Here is a 27814-nt window from a genome sequence, read left to right as displayed (position 1 = left end):
TATCCCATCTGTGAAACATGGTGGTGGTAGGATCATGGTTTGGGCCAGGACAGCTTGCCATCATTGATGGAACAGTGAATTCTGAATTATACCAGTGAATTCTAAAGGAAAATGTCAGGACATCTGTCCATGAACTGAATTTCAGGAGAAGGTGGGTCATGCAGCAAGACAACGACCCTAAGCACACAAGTTGTTCTACCAAAGAATAGTTAAAGAAGAATAAAGTTAATGTTTTGGAATGGCCAAGTCAAAGTCCTGACCTTAATCCAATCGAAATGCTGTGGAAGGACCTGAAGCGAGCAGTTCATGTGAGGAAACCCACCAACATCCCAGAGTTGAAGCTGTTCTGTTCAGAGGAATGGGCTAAAATTCCTCTGAGCCGGTGTACAGGACTGATCAACAGTTACCACAAAAGTTTAGTTGCAGTTATTGCTGCACAAGGGGGTCACACCAGATACTGAAAGCAAAGGTTCACATACTTTTGCCACTCACAGATATGTAATATTGGATCATTTTCCTCAATAAATAAATGACCAAGTATAATATTTTCGTCTCATTTGTTTAACTGGGTTCTCTTTATCTACTTTTAGGACTTGTGTGAAAATCTGATGATGTTTTAGTTCATATTTATGCAGAAATATAGAAAATTCTAAAGGGTTCACAAACTTTCAAGCACCACTGTGTATATATATCACAATCAATCAAAAATTAAAGTCTTTCCCACACCATGTGGTGCACAGGGCGACGCCGATCTCCGTTTCCATAGCCCTCGGCCTATTACATAGCTAGGCTTAAAGTGGGGGGCTAGTCCTCTGGTAACCACGAGAGTTTGACTCCCTACTCACATCTGTATTACAGCGTGCCTTACCAGATGGCAGTAGGTACCATTTTTATGTTGGTCTCTGGTATGACCCGACCATGAGTAGCACTTGTGATCTCGAGGCGGACACACTAACCACTAGGCCACTAGGGCTATTACAATTCCAAGTAACTAAAGTGATCTTCCAACATGGGGCCTGGTGCACTGCATAAAACAAGCAGTGTATAAAACATCAGTTTACAAATAGTACATGCATCCATTCACTTGTGTTTAGTAATCACTTTATTCTGGTCAGGATAGTGGCGCATGGATTGCGGTGCAGAAAAACACTACTGTGGAAGGGATGTTCGTCCATTGCATTGCATGGGAGGAAACCAATCAAGATACGTGGGAGAATGGGATTGAAGCCGTAAGCTAGGAATTCATCGTACAAATATGAGAAAAATGCTAAAATGCCTCTAGTCAGGAGGGCAATAAACCCTGAATCAGTGACTTGTATGAGCGGGGAATGCAGGACATTTTTTCATAGTTTACTCTCAAGACAGAGTGCAAACACTACACCACTGTGGGTGGTGTAGTGGTTAGCACGGTTGCCTCACAGCAAGAAGGTTCTGGGTTTGAACCCACCAAATCAGTTCCAGGGCTGGTTCAGGGCCAGTGCTTAGTTTGGAACCAGGTTTTCTGTTTCCACTGACAAAGAACTGGCTCTGGGGCAGAAAAACCGGTTCCAGGGTAGCACCAGCTCTTTGCTGGGCTAGAGGAAAGAACTGCTTACTGTACATCAGCGGGGGGACGGAGTTGTTAAGACCAATAGAGAGAGGGTGCCATTTTTAAATAAGCGACGAGATATCATGGATGCAGTAAAGCAGCAGTCATCCATTATTGTTGTTGTTGTTGTTGCTTCGATGTTCGCGCCAAGGTTTATGCAAACGCAGCGACGTAACTGACGTATACAGTGACGTAATGACGTGGCTCCCCTTAGGCAGCTGGGCCATAGAAGGTTCACGCTGCACACTACACGCTACACGCGTGTAAAGAAAAGTGGACAAACGTAGCATGACTTGCTCTGGGCCATAGAACGGCGTTCACGTTGCACGCTGCACGCTGCACACTTCACGCGTGAAATGAACATGCACACTTTTTTCTAGGCGTGAAGATGGAAATTCCAGTCAATGCATGCGGTCACCGCCGCGCCAGCCAATCAGAACGGGTCTAGGGAGATACCTCTATGCTTTCAGGGGAAAACTTCAGAAAAAATATAATTGAATGGTATAATTGAAAAATAGTTCTTCATCGGGATTGTCAAGCAGATTATAGAATGTTCGGTGAAATTCACCACGGGTTTCTCTCAGAAGGAAGTGTTCTCGGCTCCAAATTCTGTTCCTTTTTCTCTTCCTCTGTCTCAGTAAAAGCAGAATGAAGCAATCGTCGTCATCCGAAGAGTCCGTATTGTTGGTTACTCGGTCAAAGTAGAACAGACGCAACACGTGAACATCCAAGCATGAAGTTTAATGGCCCAGGGTCCGGTTCTTCACGTGAACGTGTAGCGTGTAGCGTGCAGCATGCAGCGTGCAGCGTGAACCTTCTATGGCCCAGCAGCCTTAGCACCCCGAGCTATGGAAAAGCAAACTGGTTCTCAGCCGGTTCGCAAGTTGAACGAGTTGTGAACCAGCCCTGGAACTGATTTGGTGGAAAAGGGGTATGTGTGGAGTTTGCATGTTCTCCCCGTGTCCGCATGGGTTTCCTCCGGTTTCCCCCACAGTCCAAAGACATGCAGTTAGGTTAATATGGCTGAGGTGCTCTTGAGCAAGGCACCTAACTCCCAACAGCTCCCCGGGCGCTGTTAACATGGCTGCCCACTGCTCTGGGTATGTATGTTCACTGCTTCAGAGAGGACAAGTGTGCTTTCTTTTGATGGGAATCAGTAGAATTTGAATTCATTAGGTATTTTTTTTAAACATCCAGTAGCTCTTGCTCTACATCCAGGATGTAAATAGCACTCTCCTAATGTTTATTTAGCAGCATGATAGTGTGTGTTCCCATCAGAGAGGAAGTGCAGTTCTTCTTCCCCCATTACCCCAGGGGCTCTGACTCTCCCCCCTTCCCCATGCTCCAGTCCCAATCCCAGTCCCGCCCTCCTTCACTCACTCCCACCAGCCATTTAGGCATGCAAAACACACCAAAAAAAAAAAAAAAAACAGCACATAAGTCAACCTTAATGATGTCTGATTCATGGTGAACACACTAGTGTCGGAAAGAAGGATGCGTTCACACAGAGACCCTATCACCTTCCGAAATGGGATTTACTTTGGGCAAATGTGCTGCTGAGTTCAACAGGTTGGAAGCTTGCTATTCAGACTTTGAGCCTCTTTTCCTTCTCCATGGATGGAAATCAAGCGGAAGGAAAGCAATGCTGGGAAACGCGCCGCGCTTTTTTCACTTTCCCTGAAGTGTAAAGTTTTGTAAAGTTGACAAAGTTGGATTTGTTGTGTCAAAACAGAGCCGGATCAATGGGCGCGCAGCGTTAGTTTATACTTTGTATCAACAAAGACGCAGAAACAGACTGGGGATCTATCGGTGAACTCAAAACAAACCACACAAGGAGGGAATTTCGAGCCCAAAAAGGCTTGAGGAAAGAGAGACGCGATGGCAGAGAAGGAGCCACAGAGCAAAGCTGCGGTTTACCGGAGTGTCTCTTTCAAAAAGTTGCACAATTGGAAAGCCAATAAAAGCGGTTCTGGAGCTGAGGATCAGCGCCACGGCTTGGAGGATTTGGAGACTGGAGGAGCCCTTCCCCCTCCGGCTGCACAGCCCTCGGATATGCGCAGTGCTGCTGTGGCTAGAAAAGTTTCCAAAATCTCAGCAGCCAGCCTCTCGAGGGCAGAGCTGAAGAAAGGCTCCACTCATTCCATTTCACCCTCAATCCGCCAGCTCTCAGAAAAGTTTGGAACCAACACCGCAGTCTTTCAGTCTGCAGTTTCACCCAGGATTAGATCTCCAGATAGATCGTCTTCCCAGGACGTTTCAAGATGTTTCCCAGATCAGAATAAAGATCTTTCAGGAATCCTGAGCGACAAACTTTCGGATTGTAAGTGTCAAGAGTCCGTCTCTGGCTCCGACTCGGATAGAGGTCCTAAGCGGAGGGTTCGAAAGCTCGGCGGTGGTACGAAGGCAGGTAAGAGTGATTATTCTGAAATCAGTGATGGCTCTGACAGCTTTAGTGGTAACGCTTTAAATTCAGAAGACGATCTTTGTGTCCTAGGAATTTCATCATACAAGTCTCATCGCCGCCATCGCTCTTCCCAAGGTGAGACTATTCATGTCGATTCGAGCTGGCCGAGCGTTACGAAAATTAGAGAGCTTTTTGGGGATGGTCATAGAAAGAAGCACAAGTCAATGTCCGATGGAGAGGACTTGAAATCTGATGACTATCACCTTCATTATTCCTGCAACACATCCTCAGACAAGAGCGACAGGCACTTGCCACTGCAGCCAAGAGGACGCTGGCAGGATACGAACAGCTCCGATCGTGATGCTAATAAATGTCAGGGTATGGACTCTGTTTTTAGAACAGAAACGCATTCTCATGATGGTGATCTTAGAAAGCTGTCAACGGATATAAGTAGAGTTGAGACTCGGATCAGGAGCAGAAAGGACTGGGCAGACAGTGACCTCCGACCCACTCCACCCACCCCTCCACCTCGCACTAGTTCTGTTGCACTGCCTCTCAGGTCCCATTCATGTGCTTACAGTGAGCAGCCGCAGCCATCAGATAGTTTGCATTCCTCACATACTTCCTCAAAACCACAGAGGGGCTCTTCCGTGGAACCGGTGAGCACTTGTGAGAGACTGAGTTCTGGAGAAGACGAGGACAAATCTGGAGGGCAGACAGGTAGAAAAACCCTCTCGTTTGTGCACAGCAGTGAAGGAATTGGCGCACACGTTTCAAGGAACAAGCATGATGCCTGGGCCAAACTCTCTCATCGGTCTTCAGGTAGTGAGGAAGACAGCCCAGCAGGATTAGCTCACCAGGTTCGACGTCGTTCTTTGAGGAAAAAGAAGAAAAGCAATTGCAGTAGAGAGAATGAAGAGTCTGATGACAGTGATGACCAGCACATGATGATGGAGCACCTGGAGCGCCACCAGCGTTCATGTGATTCTCAAATGGAGGGACGCAGGCTTGACAGCTTGCGGTCTAAGGCCTGCTTTAGTGGGCAGATATGGGAGAGAGAACACACAGCTCAAGGTTCCTCTGTGGTTCAGGACAGTTATAGGCGTCTATGTAAAGCTTCTGAAGGACAGGTTGGCACCAGTAACGTCCCATTTGTATCCCGTGTGTCAAAAGTGACCATTCCCTCATTTCTCTCTACCCCGTTGGGGTCACGCTGTAGCAGCAGATATTCCAGCACTGAGACACTGAAGGCTGAAGATCTTGTGAGTTCACCATCCAGCAGAGCCTCATCTTCTGTCTTAAGCAAAACATATCATGGCAATGCTACTATGTATCGCTCACCTAGTTTTGGGCATGGAGACAATTTTTCTCGTGCCCCTGTGCGTGTTCGTCCCCGGCTGGTGCCTAGCTTGAATCAAGGAGAAGGTGTTCCTAATGCTGCAGAAAACAGACTTGGCCGCCATTCTGTCAGTCATGAAAAAGATAAAGACAGAATATCCATGTCAAATCCTGATATTGCTTCAGAAACTCTGTCACTGCTGAGTTACCTGAAAACTGATTTATCAGATCTGAGGATGAAGAAGAGAGGCCAAGATGGTGAGGAAAGACTAAACTCTAGCTTTCAGGGTGTTCAAAGTGCAACAACGATGTACAGAATGGGCTCAAGAACCTCAGGGTTGAACTCTAGAAGGCCCTCGCTTAAGGACCTCACTGCTACTTTGAGGAGGACCAAATCTTTTACTTACTCAGAGAAACCATTAGGGTCAGCTATGAGGAGTTCCTCCGAGCAAAGACTGGACTGTGAAAGTGATGGAGATCGAGCCGTCATCTCTGACAGAGAGGTAGAGAGTGACGATTGCAGAGGTTATGATTATGAAGAGCCAATCCCAACCCCTCTACAAGATCGCTACATTCAAGAAGCAAGACAGGTAATAAGGGATATTTGTCAAATGAGTGCTAACAAAGATTATGACGATGATGATGATCTTGTAGGGTTTAAAAGAAATGGGAATATTGACATGGTGGAAGATGACAAGGAAACTAATCAGACAAAGCAGGTGGAGAGAATGGATGGACAGATTGTAGATACTGTAACCCAAAAACAGCTTGATGGAGAAAGTGGAAAATGTTTACCAAGGGGAAATTCAGAGGAGAACATGTTTGGTGATAAGTTATTGGATGAACTTTCAGGACATGAGTCAAGCTTGACAGATGAAGGAATTGTTACAGAGCCGGAGCCTGGCTCATACGGAGGATTGCCGTCTGGCACAGACTTGCTAGGCCAGACACTCACTGTTTGGACTCCGTCTGGATTTTATGAGGAACAGTCACCCAGCATGATGCCAGAGACGTCTCTTTCCACTCCTGCCCCGTCTGTGAGAACAGAATATGAGGCTGTAGCTATAGGAGATGTAAGCATCAGTAAAACTGTAAACCAAGCTTCTTTAGAGGCTCCGCCTACTCCCAGTGCTCTCCGAAGACGAAGAAAATTCTCCTCAGCTGCCAACAATGGCTCAGACTCTAGCAATGGCAGTAATGGGGAGTCGAATGGTGAATCTGCTTACCGTTCTCTCAGTGATCCCATGCCACATCGAAATCGCTCGGTGGCAGAGGATGGCAGTAACAGCTTTTCCATGGACAGCAACCTACTTGGCTCACTCTCTCTAAACTCAAAGGTGGGTGTAAGTGCAGATTACTCAGCAGCGGATCTGTCCGAGTGTACCGGCAGTGCAGCGAGTGACCTGTCAGTGCATAGTGATTCTCTGCGGGATTACAGCACTGTGATACAAAGCATAATGCATGAACCCGGTGCAATGGACAAGCTCATCGATGAGAAGGCAAATGGAAAAGCGGTGAAAAAGAAGAGCTTTAGTGACCCCAGCAGACGGGGAGAACTGGCTCCTCCAACACTTGAAGTCCAGAAACATTCTAACGAACCGATCACCGAGTTGGAGCAGCCCATTCCTCCTTCCAGCAGTGAGCCGATCTTGTCAGAGCAAAGAGATGAGCTGTGGGAGCTGAACAGTGAGCAATGCCAGCTGTATTCCAACAGGAGGTCTCGATCACAGTCGGAGCATGTTTTACCCTGCCATCTTGACCGCAATGGAGTGAATAAAGTGAACAGCGAGGAGCCAAAATTGCCCTTTGACCCAAAGCTGGCCCAGGTGCTGTCTCCTTGTATAAGCCGTCGTGGTTACAAGAAACGTACACACCGAGTTGCACACCAACAGTCTTGTGATGACGGGGACCAATTAGAGGAGCAGCAAGAGGATCAAACCTATGAAGATCATCTGGAGCCCTCCAAGTCCATCCCGCCTCAGCTTCCTGTACCTAAAGTAAGGCCGAAACATGTACGCCATGCCAGTGAGCCTGCAACATTTGTGCCCATTACACCATCTAACCAGCAACGTGGTTCTTTCAAGAGCCTTGAACCCCAACAACTCGCAAGACACAGACACAGAGAGGGAACTCCATCTTTAGAGGATGTGACACAACAGTACATCCTGGCCTTGAATCCACCTGAGGGATCTTCAGATGCCTCTCCTGATGGAGCGGTTATGGAAGGTACCAGCTCTGTTCCTGCAACAACCACCATTGACCCCAAACTGCAGAGGAAGTCCAGTGATGAGCTGACTCAGGCCCCGCTGAAAACCAAACCACGAGTGGTAGGTTGCATGTATCTTTTTTGGTTGAGTTTCATGTCTATATGATCCTGGTACATGACTGAATATGAAGTGTGCGTGTGTGGTGGTGGTGTATTCATGTATTCTTTCAAAGGGAAAATCTTGTTTCTTTTATATTGCTTTAAGTTGAAACCGCCAAAGTGTGCACCAAAGGTTAAAGGAATACTCAAATATTTAGGCAACTTATGAATGAGCTGTTGCAAATGGAGTCTTGGACTGCATTAGACCAAAGATGGGTTGGCTCAATCATCCTGTCGAACAGTCAGAGCTAAATCTTGAAGTAGCATGTGTGTGCATGTGGATATCAGAAGTGGTATCCATGCCCGCCGGTTTCGTTTTGTGAAACATATTGCCTCAGATTCCAGTGAAGTTCCTTTATGGAACAAGCTGTGATTTTGTGAAAGATTAGATACAGAAAAATAGGAATCTTTCTCTGAGGATGTTTTTCTTCTATTCCTCAAGCGTTTGCTTAGTATGAATGTATAGCTTTGTGTGTGTATGCATGATATGTCCCATGTGCCTCACTTTCTTCAGTGCAAGTGCATATACACTTTTTTCTTTCCTCTAGCTGTTTGAAAAGCCATGCTCATTCTTTCCTGGCATGTTTTGGGCAGATCATTTTACCTCCTTGTGTATTTAGATAACAAGCTAGCTTAGGGAACAGTTTGTTATAACATTTTCTAATGGCTGCCTTGTTGTCGTTCCTGTGAAATGGCCTCGATATATTTTAGATTTAAGAGCACACTGCACTTGGGTGTATATATAGATTAAGATTTATTCCAAAGTGTTGCACATTTTTAGAGATTAGTTTCTTCTTTGTATGTGTTTAATGAATCCACCCTTTTGTAGGACAAGGCTAGGTCTTATTCTCTGTTAGCACCTTTTATGGTTGTGTACTTTTTCTCTAGATTTTGTTGTTGCCTGGTGATTTTTGATTCTTTGTGTGCTGCTGAAATTTAGGCAGCTGATTACAATGGGTGCAAATGAATTACCTTGAACGATAGTGTATTGGTTAACCAACATTCCTGCATCGTGATATTTAAATGTTTTATTTTTTTTCTGCTTAATGATGTGTCATTATGACCTAGATAAGAGTTCAAATGCCTTCCTGGCGTTGACTTTCAGCTTGGATCGTTGGGTCCAATCCAAGTCATCATTCACAGTAGCCTCTCTGTCTTTTGCATGCATACACTTGGTTTGAGGGTACACTCCCAATCTTGGTGCAAAATATATATATATATATATATATATATATATATATATATATATATATAATATATATATATATATTGTAAAGGATTAAAAAAAAAATTAGCATTAGCACCTGATCATCTAGACTTGTTTGGCAAACGAATAAAGGTAAGTAAACTAAAATGCACTGTGTACCTGGAATAGCAGCCTCAGAAATCCTGCTTCATGACCTTTTTTTTATAATTTGGTTCAATGTTTGCTTGGTGGGTTGCATGAGAATTGAACCCACTTGTATCTTGAAATTGGTTTGTCTGCACCACAGACCATGTTTGCACATACTGTGTACTGTTTCTGCAAAAGAGGTCTGTCTGTAGTATAAGAACTATACTCCCTTATATTCATAAGAGCCAACTATGAGCTGGAGTGCAGGGGCTTCAAAGTTTGGGAGAATAGCAGGGTACAAATAATTTACAGCAGGGTGTAAAATGGTAAAATGTCTGCCAGCGGCAGACATAATGCACGCAAAGCGTGCAGGGATGGATATATATATATATATATATATTAGATAGATAGATATGCAAGTACGAATTTTTCATGGGGCGGGATGGTTTGGAACAGGCCATCTAAAATTGGGATAACATTTACCCGGGACGGGTATTTGAGGCGGGTCGTCTAGCTTAAGCTTGATTAGCGTTGTTACGCATGCCAGTGTTTCCCACAGAAATTTTGGAGACTATGGGGGAGGCGTGGGGGTTGTTTAAAATTGAGTGATATGTTAAATATTAAGTTATTACTGAAAAACTATTGATTAAAAAAACAGACACTGAGAAATGGTCCTATAAACAACTTTACCAATATAAAAGATTACCAGGACTACAAAAATGCAGAAAATAGGCTTTACTTATCCAAATGCTCCTGTTGGTTCAAAAGTTAAAGTGCAGAGAACCTCACAGCACAACATGAAGTTACCTTAAAATATAATATAAATGCCTCAGCTTTCATGTAAGAAAAAAAACTATTAATACTAGTGCTGTGTGCAGGCAGTCTCTCCTGAAGACTAAATTAAACAATAGTTATAAACTAATAAAATAAATGGCTCAGGCTTCATAGAAGAAAAAAACAATTTGAACAGAATCTCACAGTATGATGCTGAAGCTGCCTAAACAATGGAAAATAAAATACCATTTTGGCAAAAACGTTGGCATCCATTAATTTCTTGTATTAAGTAAAAAAAATATGTTGCCAGATACTGCTGACGTTTTACAGCCCAAAATATGTTCAAAACCCGCCAAAATGCACTTAAAACCACCCAAATTGGGCAGGAAAACGCGCAATCTGGCAACACAGGCGGCAGTAATGGCTGCACTCGTGTCGAGGATGTAAACACAGTTGACGCGGCAACGGACATACATGACATAGTGGATTTAATTTACATTCACAACTTTTTTTTGCTGTCAGAAATATTTAATATTAAATTTTGTGACTCGACTGACAATAGCCGGCGGCATTGTAACAAGCCATAGCCGGCGATTTGCCGCCGGTGACCGGCTACTTTTGAGACTGCTGGGAGTGGCTTGCTGATCATAACATGAACAAATTGACTGACATACTGGGCTAAAATTAAATAATCGAACAAAAGTGATAAACAAAAGCTTGTGTATAGGAGAGAGGGGATATTACATGGTTATGCAAAGATATGAGGTTTATCTTCGAGTGGTGACTATATATCACGAGTGAGCATAGCAAAAGAGTGAAAATATTTTCAACACGAGAAGACAAACTTCATATCATAGCACCACTGTGTAATGTTTTTTGTATTATATGGACACATCCACAAAAAAAAGCAAGGTTATCAAAATTTTAATTCTGAACTGATTCACCATTTTGACAGCGTGCGTCTAGTCAGCGGGAAAACACTGGGAGTGATGTCATCGGAGTGAAATATCAAGTTATTATCCATACAGGACACTTTCTCGATGGAATAAAAACACGTATTCTATTTCCTTATAGCAGGTTTCATTCATTTGGTTTGATAGCATACAATATTGTTAGCATATCGCTTATCCTATGTATATTACATCACTCTACCCAATGGAGAATGAGCATTGAATATGGTTTGCGATATTGCATGGTCGTCAAGACAACATGACGTCACACGTCGGAGACATAAAATTTCCACGCTAGAAAGCGACTGTGACTATTTGTAAACAAACATGGCCACCAGGTTTGCTTTGTTAAATACGGAAGATTTTGAGAGAATTTTGAAAGAGAAAGACGCGTTGAACACTTTAAAGGAATGTATAATAATAATAATAATATTGGCTGGCTTTTTTCATGGTATATCAGATATATTCCATTCAGCTACTCATCTTCGACTTGTTCAATATCATGCTAGCTGAATGGAATATATAGGATATATATTCCATTCCATTCCAATGCTATATTTAAATATGTCGCTCAGGTCCGTGAAGTATTTCGTACAAAAAATGTGAGTCTTTCAACTTCAAGCAAACGTGTGATTTTCTTTTTATAATGTTGACACGTTCGCAAACAAAAAGTACCCAAATTTATCAGAACAATTCATCGATTTCCTCACGAGTGACTTCTTTGTCACAGTTTTGGATCTCAGTGTCCCAGATTTAGTTTGAATGAAAAAATACGAGTGGGATATTTCCCAGTAAAACACTCATTTCCATTTTTTTATGTTCTATATAATATAGACATGAGTGCTTTATTGGAAAATACACCACTCATATTTTTCATGCAAACTACATCTGGGACATCGAGTAACATTTATTTTCCAATATCCTCACTTGTTTGTTGGTGTGTCTATATAATACAAAGAAAATCACACATTGGCTTGGAAATTATTAATTTTATCTTCTCATGTTGAAAAACTTGTGGTTTTCATACAAAATACATCACAGACCTGAGCGACGTATTTTCACTCCTATGAGGTCACTCCCAGTGTTGATTAACTTGCACATTTTGTGTGTATGTAATAAATATATATTTTTGTGGATGTCGATATAATAAAGAATATTACACAGTGGTACGAATATATGAAGTTTATCGTCTTGTGTTTAAAAGTATTCACCACTTGAATATAAACTTCATATCTTTGCGCTGTGTGTAAGATCTATATATGGTACAGCACTAGATTTTCATATTTGTCTAAATTTTATTCTGCCTGGAATGCCCCCCCCAAACCCTTCCTCACCTAGTGTCTATATTATACACTACCGTTCAAACGTTTGGGGTCACCCAGACAATTTTGTGTTTTCCATGAAAAGTCACACTTTTATTTCCCACCATAAGTTGTAAAATGAATAGAAAATATAGTCGAGACATTTTTCTGGCCATTTTGAGCATTTAATCGACCCCACAAATGTGATGCTCCAGAAACTCAATCTGCTCAAAGGAAGGTCAGTTTTATAGCTTCTCTAAAGAGCTCAACTGTTTTCAGCTGTGCTAACATGATTGTACAAGGGTTTTCTAATCATCCATTAGCCTTCTGAGGCAATGAGCAAACACATTGTACTATTAGAACACTGGAGTGAGAGTTGCTGGAAATGGGCCTCTATACACCTATGGAGATATTGCACCAAAAACCAGACATTTGCAGCTAGAATAGTCATTTGCCACATTAGCAATGTATAGAGTGTATTTCTGATTAGTTTAAAGTGATCTTCATTGAAAAGAACAGTGCTTTTCTTTCAAAAATAAGGACATTTCAAAGTGACCCCAAACTTTTGAACGGTAGTGTATATAATTTAAAAAATGGACATGAGTGTTTTACTGGGAAATACGCCACTCGTATTTTTCATGCGAACTACATCTGGGACACTGCGATCCAAAACTGTGACACATAAGTCACTCGTGAGGAAATCGATGAATTGTTTTGAAAATGTGGGTACTTTTTGTTTTGTAGTATTGCATGCACTGAAAGACTGAAAATCTCCAGCCCATGAACCTGTGAAACCAAGTGCTGATTCAACTGATCCACTGAACGAGAGGGTCGTGAATCTCGGTAATAAAAACCAGTATAATGCTTTAGTAAGATCATTGGTCCACCATGAGCCTCTGGAACAGCTTGAGTGTGCATTGATGTAGACTGGATAGTTCATTTTCTTTCATTTGTAACCTGTCTGCAGCTCCACAATACAGTACTTGTATGAAAATAAGCCATTCCCTATGTCCAAAATCACTCCCTACTCACTATCTAGTGGACTATACAGCGAGTTCGCCATTTTGTAGTGCTATCCGAATGTACAGTGAGAATTCTTACACCCTATATAGTGGACTCGTAGTATCCCACAATGCATCGTGAAAAGTAGCGTACAACTGATGGTCACTAACCATCATGCATTGCGGTTGTGCTGAAGGAATGGCGATAATATTGTAGTGTGTCGAGGTGAATGGACTGAGGAAGAAATGCATTATAAACAGACATTCAAGTACAATAAAAAAATAGTAAAATAATAGAAAATAAGCTAAAATAGAATAAGACATAAAATACAAGAATAAAAGTTACAGTGCAGAGTGAGGAATTAATCAAAAGCCTCAAATTTGATTTTTAATAAAAGGCAGCAGCAAAAAGAAAGTATTCAGTCTTGATTTAAAAGCACTGAAAGATGCAGCAGACACAAAGTACTTTGTATTTATCAATGTGGGAAATATGCCGAGTATAATATGTATGTATTTATTATTTTGAAAACCCACCAGCCGGCTGATCTGGCACGTTTTAATTGGGCGACAGTAATGACGTAAATAACAACACCACGGCGGAGTAGTGTCCGAAAGCGTTTTTTGATTTTACCAATGAGCTCACTATATAGTCCTTTTATATAAAATTCCCTAGGTAGGGAGTAGTGAATGAGAGTGATTTTGGACGCAGCCATTAACTATTGCTAGCTGACTTGCGCCACGCTAGGGGTTATCTTTTCAATACATATGAATGCAAGCTTGGTAGTTAGCTAGCATCACTTTTATAAAGTATAAATGCAGCAAGGTATTAAATAAACAGAGGTTTAGCTCTGATGAGGTCCTCCTCAAGGGTTTATTTATAAGAATGACATCACTGCACTGGGAGGGATTAGAGTTTGGACATGGTCTCGAACGGTCTGGTAGTGAGTTCAACATTGAAACGTTTACACTTTTTGTTACCAGAAGAAAAAGAATACCATGCGGTTTCTCACAAAACAGCTGAATTGGTGGGATCGTTCTCTGGATGTTCATGATCGCACCAGTGATGTAATCAGTAATGTTTATTGTGTTAAGTGAAGATTATCATTAGCAGAACCACTGGGTTTAATGGTTTGGGTGTGTTGGATAAGAGCATGCTGTTTTTATCATTACTGCTGTGTGTGTGTACCGTATGTGAAAGAGAGGGGGATGATGAGCAAAATCCCGCTGGCTAAGCATTTCTTTACAGAGTACATGATGCATGCAGATGGTGTGAACACCCAAACATACTTGTGGTTGAGTAGACTGAAGGACATGTACCTTGAGCTTACCCGCGGAAGAGAGAATTTGGTGAAGATGGTCTTTTATGCCATGAGCACCATACTCCCTCGATCCCATCAAGTGGAGAGGATTGAGAAAAGCAGGAGGATAGAGCAGAGTTAGAAGAATGAAAGAGGGTGTTTTTTTTTTTTTTTTTTTTTGAAAAGAGAAATGAGAGCTGGTAAATTAACACCCATATATGCTCATTGTGCTGTCCAGTGTGTGTGTGTGCACTTCATTTGTAAAACAAAGCATGCCTGCACTGTGGACAGTACTGTAGCATCAACCCCTAAAGGAACATGAGAATTTGCTGACAGTGTCTTCCGTCTGGTAAATACACATGCACCCATTGTGTGGGTATGAATGTTTGTGTATTTGCACCAGGGTATTTCTGGAGCCTTGGCCTGCTCCTCTGACAGCGGTTGTGTGGAGTGATCCTTTGCAGACAGGAAGCCGGGGAACAGAAACAGGAAGTCATTGTGGTTACTGATGTACTTGACGAGTTGCAGGGAAGGATGATGGAAGAATGCTGCTAGAGACTTCCAGGCCTGCTGATCTCGCACCCATCCTTTCATTATCCGTAACCGATTATCCTGTGCAGGGTCGTGGGCAAGCTGGAGCCCATCCCAGCTGACTATGGGTGAGAGGTGGGGTACACCCTGGATAAGTCACCAGATCATCACAGGGCCGACACATGGAGAGAATTATTCACACACAGAGCCAAAAGATTAGAGCCACCAATTAGCCTAACCTGCATGTCTTTGGACTGTGGGGGAAACTGGAGCACCCGGAGGAAACCCACGTAGACACGGGAAGAACTTGCAAACTCGACGCAGAAAGGGCTTGAACCCAGAACCTTCTTTCTATGAGGTGACAATGCTAACCACTACACCATTGTGCCGCCCATTATCCCTCCCTGTGCAACTTTTAAATTGGTCCCTTGGAGTGCATTCATTAACTGATTCACTTGGTACACTTTAACTACTCCTTTTCACTAATCTTTAACTGACCCCTCTTCTGGACAGTGTTTACTTGACCCTGATGCCCATCATTCAGGCTGTACATCTGATGAATCTCCGATGTACTACAGCTTGTGTGACCTCAATTTCAGTCCTGTTGTTTGCTAGCTACAAGGATCTTGAAACAGATACTAGAGAGGTTGTAGGTTTCTCAAGTATTAAATAGCTGGATAACCTTTTCTACAGACTCCAACTCTCATTAAATGCTATTTTGAGGACATGTTGTCCTTGAGTCTATCTCAGTTTTGCGATTCAGTGTAGTATTAACCATTACCTTACACTAGTCTGTGATTGTCAGTGGCGATTAAACAAGTGTTAAGGTATAACGTCTGACGTTTGCCTGCTTTGCCTTGACCCTGACCAGCCTTGTTTTTTCATTTTGTCCATATTCTCCACACCTCTATCTTTCTCTTTTCTCTTTAAAGCTAGTGAAGGAGGCGACGCATAGCAGAGAGATGAAGTCATCTTCATTTTCTCTGCAGTAAGATTGGAGTGTGATAGTAGAGAAAGAGAGAGAGATGGAGTGGTGGAGGGTTACTGCGAAAGAGAGAAGTAATATTTGGAATCTTTTCTCTCTGCATAAGAGCCTTGAGAAACAGGCCCGGTGTATGTGCGTTTGTGTTTTTATTTTTAAGGGACATTTTAAAGTTGAACGACAGAGATGTCCACAAGCACTGGCGACCGGCGGTTTTCTCCACCTACACAGATGGTCTACACCGGCTACTCCATTACAGAAAAAAAAAAAACTTGCCTTTCAACGTTCAAGCGATTTATATCATCTATGCTGCCCATAATTTGCTGCAAACCCAATAATAGAAGTTTTGCACCATCATCTGACCCCATGGCAACAGTAACTAGGGCGCCATGACGGGGCATGCGTATAGTGCTTCATTCAGCCGAGTTAGTTGTTATTGATCAATATGGGAGGATTTTGCTGCATTTTTGGATGTGTAAATCGTTTTGAACGAAACAAAGACATCAGATTTTTTTTTTTTTATTTACCAAAAGTAATTCATCATCAGGGGTTAAAAATCTAGAGAGACATCTAAACGTAGAAGAGAAAAAAAAAAACATTCAGTGGGACTTGGTGTCGAACAGAGAGGTCCAAAATCCGATGGTATGCTCACTTCGTTTCCACGAAGGTAAGAATTCAAAAAAAAAAAAAAAATCACAACTGCAGCAAGGTGCTCATTCTTGTCCAATGAAGTGAACATGAGCAACAGCACAGGAGCTCTACAGAGCTGCTTTCACCAAGGTACGTTTACATTCAGGGATCATTCGGAGCGCGTTGTGCGTGCACTTGGGACCCAGTTGTTATGGGAAACACCAGATGCTGATTTGAGCGCAATCAGCACATACATAAAGGACACCGAGGCTTTGTGAAGTAGTATCATTATCACGGTCACATTTGTTTCTAGCCATGTTTGACTCTCTGCTTTCGGTTTTGTTTTTGTAAATATCACGCCTACTAATAAACACTTCCTGCACTTACCACTGCATACCTGACACAATACTTCACAAAATGTCTGTGAAAACAGCGTCCTTATATGCACATGCTGATTGCGCTCAAATCAGTATCGGGTGTTTCCCATAATGACCGGGTCCCAAGTGCACGCATAATGCGCTCTGAAGGATCCCTGAATGTAAACACACCTCGGTGAATGCAGCTCTGCAGAGCCGCTGTGTTGTTGCTAATGTTCACTTCATTGGATAAGAATGAGCACCTTGCTGTAATTGTGAAATTTTTTTGAATTCTTACCTTCGTGGAAATTTAAGTGAGCATACCATCGGGTTTTTGACCTCTCTGTTCGACACCAAGTCCCGCTGAATAACTTTTTTCCTTCTACATTGAGAAATATCCCCCCCCCCCCCCGATGATGAATTACTTTTGGTAAATTAAAAAAAATCTGATGTCTTTTTGTTTCATTCAAAATGATTTACACATCCAAATCTTCCCATACTGATCAATAACAATTAACTCTGCTGAATGAAGCGCGACAAGTGTGCCCCCTGTCATGGCGCCCTAGTTACTGTTGCTATGGGGTCAGGTGACAGTGCAAAGCCTCTATTCCACCATTAAATTGTCTTTGATTTGGGTCTACGTTGACCTGAAGCGACGCTATATTTGTTGAGCGATTCTTGCGCTCTGATTGGCTGAGCCAGACCACATGACCATGGTGTAGCATATTACAGAGCCAGGCAGCATACTACAGAGTGTAACTGAGAAAGCCAAGCCCACATACAACTGAAGGGAAATTACATACATATTTTACAGGGAAATTGTAATTTATTAGCTTTGAAGCCACCAGAAGACATGTAAATTTCAAAATTTGCTGGGGGGGGGGCATGCTCTCGGACTTCCCTAGCATTAGCCGGCTACTTCAGATCTTCTGTAGAACCCTGAACTACTTTCTTCACTTCAAATAAAGAAACTCAAGGATGCATCATTGTCACATTTCGGTCACCAATTGGAGATCTATAGGTTCCCCCTGCCCCCACATCCTTCTGTCTCAGGAGGTGGACATCACTTTATTTATCATTTCTGTCACCAGTTTTTCTTTTCCACATCTCTCGCTCTCTCCTATTAACATAAGGTAAACTTCAGAGAATGATGGGAGAGTGGATTGCCCTGTGAGTGTTTGTTCATAGCAATGACCTCACCTTCATCAAATCCATCGTGTTATATCGTCTTAAAGCTGTAAAAGAACAGTCTGGCCATAATCTTATTGTATACAGTGTTCCATTAACTCCCAAGGTAGTCGATCAGCCAAGACATGAAGTGTATTCAAACATTAAAATCTGTTTGTTCTGGAGCTCATGTAGCTAACAAATGAGGAACACCATAGTCTCCAAATTGGCATTATGTAAACTGTATGTCCAAATTGGCAATATATTAAAGCTGACATGTTCTACCCTTTTTACACAAGTTGACACACTTCCCTGAGGTCTTAATTAAATGGCTGTTACATGCTTTGGTCAAAATACCATAAGGATAAAGCACCACCGCTCCCTTCTCACCCTGTCTAATAGCGTTGGAATGACATTATGCGATGATCAGTTGTAATAAATAAAAAATGAATCGTGATAATCAGGCTATGTAATCTCTTATTTTTTTCCTAACTATAATTGTGTTGTTTAGACAGCAGAGGTGTAATGTACAGTGGTGCTTGAAAGTTTGTGAACCCTTTAGAATGTTCTATATTTCTGCATAAATATGACCTAAAACATCAGTTTTTCACACAAGTCCTAAAAGTAGATAAAGCAAACCCAGTTAAACAAATGAAACAAAAATAAATGACCAAATATAATATTTATTGAGGAAAATGATCCAGTATTACATATCTGTGAGTGGCAAAAGTATGTGAACCTTTGCTTTCAGTATCTGGTGTGACCCCCTTGTGCAGCAATAACTGCAACTAAACATTTCCGGTAACAGTCGATCAGTCCTGCACACCGGCTTGGAGGAATTTTAGCCCATTCATCTGTACAGAACAGCTTCAACTCTCGGATGTTGGTGGGTTTCCTCACATGAACTGCTCGCTTCAGGTCCTTCCACAACATTTCCATTGGATTAAGGTCAGTACTTCGACTTGGCCATTCCAAAACATTTAACTTCTTCTTTAACCGTTATTTGGTAGAACGACTTGTGTGCGGTCATTGTCTTACTGCATGATCCACCTTCTCTTGAGATTCAGTTCATGGACAGATGTCCTGACGTTTTCCTTTAGAATTCGCTGGTATAATTCAGAATTCATTGTTCCATCAATGATGGCAAGCCGTCCTGGCTCAGCTGCAGCAAAACAGGCCCAAACCATGATACTACCACCACCATGTCTCACAGATGGGATAAGGTTCTTATGCTGGAATGCAGTGTTTTCCTTTCTCCAAACATAACGGTTCTCATTTAAACCAAAAAGTTCTGTTTTGGTCTCATCCGTCCACAAAACATTTTTCCAATAGCCTTCTGGCTTGTCCACGTGATCTTTAGCAAACTGCAGATGAGCAGCAATGTTCTTTTTGGAGAGCAGTGGCTTTCTCCTTGCAACCCTGCCATGCACACCACTGTTGTTCAGTGTTCTCCTGATGGTGGGGTGTCCTGGGGTCCTTTGTGACCTTGCTGACTATTACATGCCTTGCTCTTGGAGTGATCTTTGTTGGTCGACCACTCCTGGGGAGGGTAACAATGGTCTTGAATTTCCTCCATTTGTACACAATCTGTCTGACTGTGGATTGGTGGAGTCCAAACTCTTTAGAGATGGTTTTGTAACCTTTTCCAGCCTGATGAGCATCAACAACGCTTTTTCTGAGGTCCTCAGAAATCTCCTTTGTTCGTGCCATGATACACTTCCACAAACATGTGTTGTGAAGATCAGACTTTGATAGATCCCTGTTCTTTAAATAAAACGGTGCCCACTCACACCTGATTGTCATCCCATTGATTGAAAACACCTGACTCTAATTTCACATTCAAATTAACTGCTAATCCTAGAGATTCACATACTTTTGCCACTCACAGATGTGTAATATTGGATCATTTTCCTCAATAAATAAATGACCAAGTATAATAGTTTTGTCTCATTTGTTTAACTGGGTTCTCTTTATTTACTTTCAGGACTTGCGTGAAAATCTGATGTTTTAGGTCATATTTATGCAGAAATATAGAAAATTCTAAAGGGTTCACAAACTTTCAAGCACCACTGTAAGATAGTGGGAATGCATGTGACTTCACCGTAGGTAGAAGTAACACAGTGTTATGCTGCGAAAATACACAGAATCTAAAAGGTCTAAAATGGGAAAGAGCTGTTGTTTGACTGTACAAATAGATTTTGTCCCAACCCAAAGAGGACACCCCTCCTTTTTTATACACTTGAATTTTTAAGAATCCTTTTTTCCTACCTATTTTTATTTTTTTTGACATCCTAGACATATTAAAACATGCATGCATGCATCCATCCATCAGTCCTGAACAAAATGAATGTATTCACAGCAACATTAGAACCAATTTTTATTCTTGCATGTATGTATCGCGCTTCCGTCAAGCACACGTGTGTTTGGTGACTTTTTTTTCTTCTTTCTTTGTCAGGTGCTGCTTCACTCAAACTGACCTGCACTCAGCATTTGCAAAACAATGTAAAGTTGCATAGGTGATAACTGCGCTGAAGAGGAAGGGATGAGCTTGTCTGGGAAGACCCAAAATAAACTGATTTGGCTGTCTTATTTCAGAGTCTGTAGGTTACTAGGCATTCCAGATACCCAAACGTATATGCAACGAAAGGGAATTTTCAGAATATGTGTCCTTTTAAGGGATTTTTTCTCTTATTTTTGGCAGAAGTGCCCCATTGAATTAGTCTCTCCAAGTCTTTAAATGCTAATTGTTACTGAACAGCAGCATTGGAAAGCTTCCTAGATGTTGGTTTTCTTCACTTGGATGTCATGCTGCGTATGTGTAGAGCCCTACAATTAAGTGTTTTCCTACCACAAAAGCTTCCACGAAGTATCTTTTTTTTTTTTTTTTTTTAACTATACAAAGAATCCTTGAAAGTGTGTCAAGTTTTTCTTATCAAGTTATTTAATTTATGACGTTTAGCGTGTTTCATACCTGGCATTGTGGACGCAAAGGGTAGCGTTGCTGCCGGACAGCTCTGCCTAGGTTTCCTCCCACCTCCCAAAATATACTGTAAGTAACGTGGATGGTCTCCTGGAATTTGCACTAAAGAATACTTCAGTTAGGAATCCTTGACTTGCAAGTGACATTAAAGGAAAATAGAAACCCAGATATCTGCCATGTTGGTGGAGATACAAATGCGGGGTCAAGCGACATTCCATACAAAACATAGTCACGTGTGCGCAACTCCTCTTTGTTTTCCACTGCTTTAAGTGTTCTTTTAGCTATGCCATATCTTTGTGCTGTGTATGGTTGTGGTCGCAATAGTACTCGTGACCGTGGCACGTTCCGATTTTTTAGAATTCCGTCCGTGATTCGGAAAGAGGGCAAGGAAACTCTGAGGCTTAGTACAGAGAGGAGACGAGGGGATCAGGACACTTCGTCCAATGACCATTTCGTCCAATAATTAAGACATTTTGTCCAAAGCCTTTTTCATACGCACTATCAATTATTTTATATTTCAGGTATTTCGGTGTTCGCGAACGAAGCCCCTGCGAGAGCGCTGATCTGCGCCTGAAGATTGAATATGATCCAGCCGGAAACATTAGACATGCAAGCAAGCAGCCTGCAATGACAAGGGAGTTAACTTATCCCAGGGTCAGCAAGTGGCACAGACTGACGTGATTACCCCCCTTAGTATGCTCTTTACTGTCGAAGCGCATGTACTATGGCACTCATTTGCTTGACAAAAATGTGTTTTTCTTCGGTCAAATTCCATTGAGATTCTTCCTTTTTGCATGGTGGTGTAGCGGTTAGTGTCGCCTCACAGCAAGAAGGTCCTGGGTTCGAGCCCAGCGGCCAACGAGGGTCTTTCTGTGTGGAGGCTGCGTGGGTTTCCACTAGGTGCTCCGGTTTCCCCCACAGTCCAAAGACATGCAGGTTAGGCTAATTTGTGGCTCTAAATTGACTGTAGGTGTGAATGTGAGTGTGAATGGTTGTTCTGTCTCTGTGTCAGCCCTGCGATGATCTGGCGACTTGTCCAGGGTGTACCCCGCCTCTCGCCCATAGTCGGCTGGGCTAGGCTCCAGCTTGCCTGCGACCCTGTACAGGATAAGTGGCTACAGATAATGGATGGATGGATAAAATAATTGATAGTATGTATGAAAAAGGCTTTGGACAAAACGTCTTAACTATTGGACAAAAAGGCATTGGACAAAATGATCTGTATTCGTACTCGATGGTCAGTAGAGGTGTCTTATCTTCAGAAAAGTCTGACTTTTTAAAATAATATGGGTCAAAACCACACTGTGGCAGCGGGGGCGTGGCCGAGCATTGGTCTGTGAATGGAGGGCAGAGTCAGGGAAGGTAAGTGGTCATATCGCTATACCTGTTGTCCATTAACGTGTTTGTGTGTCTCTTACAGTGACCGCGCCCTATAAATGGAGAGAGAGGAGGGGAGATAGGGTCTGAGAACTTGATAATAGTCTGTGTGTATGAGTGTGTGTTTGAGCTGAAAAGCAGAAATAAAAAATAACTTCGAAGCAAACAACCGCCTGCCGTACTTCTGTGCTCTGCCCACATCCGGAAATTGTCTACACACACACATCTGTCTTCTCTTTGTATCGAATCTTCGCTCGACCATTCAAATCATGGTAATACTGAGAAAATTCAGCATTGTTTACAGACACGCTTTCAGTGGCTGCCGTCCTAGTTGCTTTGTATGTCCACCATCATGGCGGACGCTCATGATGTAGCACATTTTGATCACATGGTTGCAAGTCATCTATGGGGGAGGTTCTGTAAATGCATTGTGTGCTTGAATGCTTGTTGATTGATGGAGTGGAGAGAGTATGTCATCCAGATAACAAGGCCATGACTGGAGACTGCTGTGCTGAGCTGTACAGTCATGTGTGAGAGAGATATACACACACGCACATGTTTGTCCTCCTATTCTTATGAGGACCTTCCGTTGACCTTATTAATGTTCTGCCTGCACCTAAATCTAACTCAGACCTTAACATCAGAAGAAGAATCTTATTTATAAAATAAAACCTACATTTGTGGGTTTTTTTTTCCTAATTCAACAATTGTAGTAATCCATATGATGTCAAGAACTGCTCAGCTAAGTCAAGAGAAATGACATCCATCATTACTTTAAGACATGACGTGTTTTTTAATTAATAAAAATAATTATTGTTGAATTGGGTGTGTCCAAACTTTGTGTGTGTGTACATTTCTGTCATGTCATGTGGTGGATAGACCCAGGCATGAGAAAGGGGTCGTGGGGTGATCAAGTTGCCAGGGGTTCTTGCTTTCCCAGGGCACATCTGGCTCCAGCACGCACGTACGCACATGCGTATGTGTGGGTAAGGTTTTATATTTTGGTGGGTACTAAGCGTAGCAAAATCTGTCCGTTTTTAGACCTTCTGGAGACATTTTGCTGGTTCTCACAAGGAGTTTTGCAAACACCAGGGCAAAAGTTCTGCTTTTCACTTTTATTTTAAAGTTAGGGTTAGACTTGGGTGTAGGCATTACAATGGAAGGTCCTCATAATGTACGTGTGTGTTTTAGTTTGTTTGTTCCCTGTGATAGGCTCAGCCCTCTGTGGTCTCACTAACATAAACAGGAGCAGAAGGGTGGGACAGGAAAAGAGAAGGACAACTTTCTATCATTCATCTGGCTTTTATTCCTTGTCCTCTCTCTGTGTGTGTGTGTGTGTGTGTGTGTGTGTGTGTGTGTGTGTGTGTTGACCGAGCAAACGGAAAAGGCCTGTTCCCCAGTGAGGAAACATTTTAGAGGGAATTATCAGTGCATTTCCTACATGTGTCCATCCCCCTGTCTAAGTATCCTCTCTCTCTCTCTCTCTCTCTCTCTCTCTCTCTCTCTCAATGGATTAACTGTGTCCTCCTTGGCAGTCCAGTTGCATAATTCGCAGCATGAGAGTTGCACACAAGTTTGAAATACGTTGCAAAGAATCGTTACTCCGACTGAGAAATGATGTTTTATCAGTGTGGTATTTAAAGGCTGAGGTCAAATCTTATACGATTATCACAGAAATGAATCTTGACTGAGGATTACACCCCTCCTCCTCCTCCACCTGTTGTTCTCAGATTTTCAGTCCTACCTTTCCTCGCTTTTTTTCTTCCACTTTCTCTTTGTCTCACTCATGTCTTTGGCCTTCTTCCCCAAACACACACACGCACATTAGAAGGGAGCCACCCTTCATAATTACAGAGTCTGGATGCTTATGTAAGGGGAGGCCCACTGAAACAGCACTTTCTAATGAGTGTGTGTGTGTTGCATTTCTAAGGATGTCATGTATACACACAGTACTGTGCAGAAGTCTTAGATGCCCTATTTTTTTTCATACAAACTTTGTTATAGATTTCAGTTTGTTGACGTTTCTAAATTATCGAGTCAGTACAAAAATGTTTTAGATTCCAAGCGTTCGTTTTCCAGCGCAAATTTCAATGTTAGAGGGGGGAAAAATGTTTGTATCTGAGCAGCATATTACATAAGAGAGCACTTTTCAGATTAAAAAAGAAAATATACTGAAGGCTACTGGGTTTTGGTGCAAAATTAAGAAGCAAGTGTGACAAAGTGTCCAGAAGAACTGGGGCTGGTTCTGCAAGATGCTCAGTAAAACCTACAGCTCATTTCCCTATAAAACTGCACTCCGTGTACCTGATACTATTTTTTAAAATATTTTTTAAAGCAAAGCATAGTCTCTTACCAAATATGGTCTTTGTTTCATTTATTATGGCTTACTGCTGTCTACAGTATTTTTTTTTTTTATTATTATTATTTTTTTAATGTTGAAACATTTCATTATTTATTAAGCCATTTTTGGTCTACAGCATTTCTCTACATGTGCCTAAGGCTTTTGCACAGTACTGTGTGTGTACATTGTGATTGATCTGTGCGTGTTTTATTTCTATACTACTGAGGACCAGATGTCCCCACAAGGACAGTAAAATCTGACATTGTCGACCTTGTGGGGACATTTGAATAGTCCCCACAAGGAGATTGCTCCCTTTTTAAAAAAATTTAAAAAATAATAAAAATAAAATATGAGCCGTCGCCTCACAGCAAGAAGGTCCTGGGTTCGAGCCCCGGGGCCGGCGAGGGCCTTTCTGTGTGGAGTTTGCATGTTCTCCCCGTGTCCGCGTGGGTTTCCTCCGGGTGCTCCGGTTTCCCCCACAGTCCAAAGACATGCAGGTTAGGTTAACTGGTGACTCTAAATTGACCGTAGGTGTGAATGTGAGTGTGAATGGTTGTCTGTGTCTATGTGTCAGCCCTGTGATGACCTGGCGACTTGTCCAGGGTGTACCCCGCCTTTCGCCCATAGTCAGCTGGGATAGGCTCCAGCTTGCCTGCGACCCTGTAGAAGGATAAAGCGGCTAGAGATAATGAGATGAGATGAAATATGAGCCAAGAAGTTTCCTTTTCATTCCTAAGGTTAAGTTTAGGTGCAGGCACCGCATTAATTAACTGCAATAATAATTGTCAATGGAAGGTTCTCATAAGGATAGTGAGACTAACTTGTGTGTTTTATAACAGAACAGTTCTCATTTTGCCATGCGTGCACTTGCGTTTTTTTTTTTTTTGTGTGTGTGTGTGTGTGTCTGCACTGATGATTGCACACTCTCTCTCTTCTTTTTTCTTCTTTCCCTCTGATCTGGTCTTGTCCTCTCTCTAACGCCTGTTATCCAGCCTGAACAGCATTGTCTGTCTTTGTGACGTGGGGCTATTCAGTTTTGGTTTTATTTATTTATTTGTCCACCGATTATTTGTCCACCCAGGAATCGTTTTTTTTTTTTTTCCCCAAAAGTGTGGAAGCATCTCCTTGTGGAAAAATGACCCCTAGCCCTGAGAGAATTGCCTTCATATACTTGGATGAGGCCCCCCCCCCATGTCGTTATTCGGATTCGTTCAGCCATTTATCTTATATTCCACAGCTTGATGGTTAATGCCTGGCACCAGAGGTGGGCAAAGTACTCAACTTCATTACTTAAGTCAAAGTACAGATCCCACTGGCCAAATGTTACTCCGATACAAGTGAAAGCCGTCCAGTCAAATTTTTACTTAAGTTAAAGTACTGAAGTACTTGCTTTTAAAAATACTTAAGTATTAAAAGTACATTTTCTGTCACAGCATCATTGTATTATTGCCACAACGCTTACAATAACTAATGCCATTACCAAAGACAGAAATGTGAATTCACAAAATGAACGGATGCTGTGCATCATGGTGGCTTAATGTGAAGCTCCACCTGACATGCTAGCAAACTCTCTTTTCAAACTCGAAATCATATTGGGTAGCTACCGCTACTAGAAAATAAAGATTTCTACGTTCTGTTTATTTGGTAAGATTATGCTAAAACATATATTTCTGAAAGGACTTCAGATAAGTTAATGTTATTCATGTTAGCGTAACTCCATTTTTACATGCTAACTAAGTGTCCAAGTTAACTAGCTATGTGTAAATGTTAGCCGTGGGCAAGGCTATGGCAACTTGGTGGGCAAATCCATAGAAACTCATTTGACTAACCAGACTGGGTAGCTGTTGCAACATTACTGCTAGCTCTAAAAAGCACAGCCAACTTCATTGCAAGCTTTCTCTTGGAATAAAACCTCTTATATACCTCAATATGCTTCTGTGGGGCGGCACGGTGGTGTAGTGGTTAGTGCTGTCGCCTCACAGCAAGAAGGTCCGGGTTCGAGCCCCATGGCCGGCGAGGGCCTTTCTGTGTGGAGTTTACATGTTCTCCCCGTGTCCGCATGGGTTTCCTCCGGGTGCTCCGTTTTCCCCCACAGTCCAAAGACATGCAGGTTAGGTTAACTGGTGACTCTGAATTGACCGTAGGTGTGAATGTGAGTGTGAATGGTTGTCTGTGTCTATGTGTCAGCCCTGTGATGACCTGGCGACTTGTCCAGGGTGTACCCCGCCTTTCGCCCATAGTCAGCTGGGATAGGCTCCAGCTTGCCTGCGACCCTGTAGAACAGGATAAAGCAGCTAGAGATAATGAGATGAGAATAAGCTTCTGCAGGTTATACTTCCATGACCGCTTCCTTCCATTCTGCCATCAACTGATCATGTTTAAATAATGCTGCTGAGAAATCACTGAACTTGATTTTATACAGTTGATGGCCGTGACGTGACCCTAGTGATTACTGGCTGGCGGTTTCAGTGTCACCTGGGAAAAAACTAATCACGTTTTAGAAAAGGAAAGAAAAAAAACATCCACTTTCAAAGCTGCTTCATAGTAACGAGGACCTTGGCAGAAATGTAGTGGAGTAAAAAGTATGATATTTGCCTTTCAAGTGTAGTGAAGTTAAAGTTATAAGCTTCCAAAAAAAAAACCATACTCAAAAAGTGTACTTAAGTACAGTACTCAAGTAAATGTACTTAATTACTGTCCACCTCTGCCTGGCACAAAACTGGTCCTTATTCCGCATTACAATAGCTTAGCAACATTAGCTACCCAAACACATCATAGTGTTGAAGTTCACCTTAATATTACCTCTTCAGTGTATGATGCTATGCATACATGCTATCTACATGCTGTTTGACATCAAAAAACTATCCAGATTAGATATCAAACTCGCTTAATTGTTTTTCTTTCTTTTCTGGTTAAAACCAGCAGCCAAGTATACTAGCATTACCTTCCATTCCATAAACTACTTCGTGATTTATTGGTTAAAATCAGGCTAGTTTGCTAGCACTAGCATCATTGAATAAACATAGTACTGGTTGATAACATGATCTCTATTTGTATTCTGATGTTTTCCTTGTTGAGAACAACAGCGAACTTGTGTT

General features: G+C 42.2%; 1 protein-coding gene across 2 annotated transcripts in view; it reads left to right on the top strand.

Moving 5' to 3' along the window:
- Positions 1–3060: 3060 nt before the first annotated feature.
- Positions 3061–27814, top strand: part of LOC132888082 (rho guanine nucleotide exchange factor 17-like) — a 318980-nt gene continuing 294226 nt past the window's right edge. The window contains exons 1-2 of one of the 2 annotated variants that reach the window (XM_060924045.1): positions 3061–3995; positions 4083–7657. In XM_060924045.1, the coding sequence (XP_060780028.1) occupies positions 3467–3995; positions 4083–7657 (4104 nt within the window). In that variant the 5' untranslated portion in view covers positions 3061–3466. Of the gene's footprint in view, positions 7658–27814 lie in introns of both variants that reach the window. The other variant, XM_060924044.1, reaches the window with a different exon arrangement.

The sequence above is a fragment of the Neoarius graeffei genome, chromosome 6 (genome assembly GCF_027579695.1).
Source record: "Neoarius graeffei isolate fNeoGra1 chromosome 6, fNeoGra1.pri, whole genome shotgun sequence".
NCBI classification, from domain to species: Eukaryota; Metazoa; Chordata; class Actinopteri; order Siluriformes; family Ariidae; genus Neoarius; species Neoarius graeffei.
This window is presented reverse-complemented; position numbering and strand designations above follow the sequence as displayed.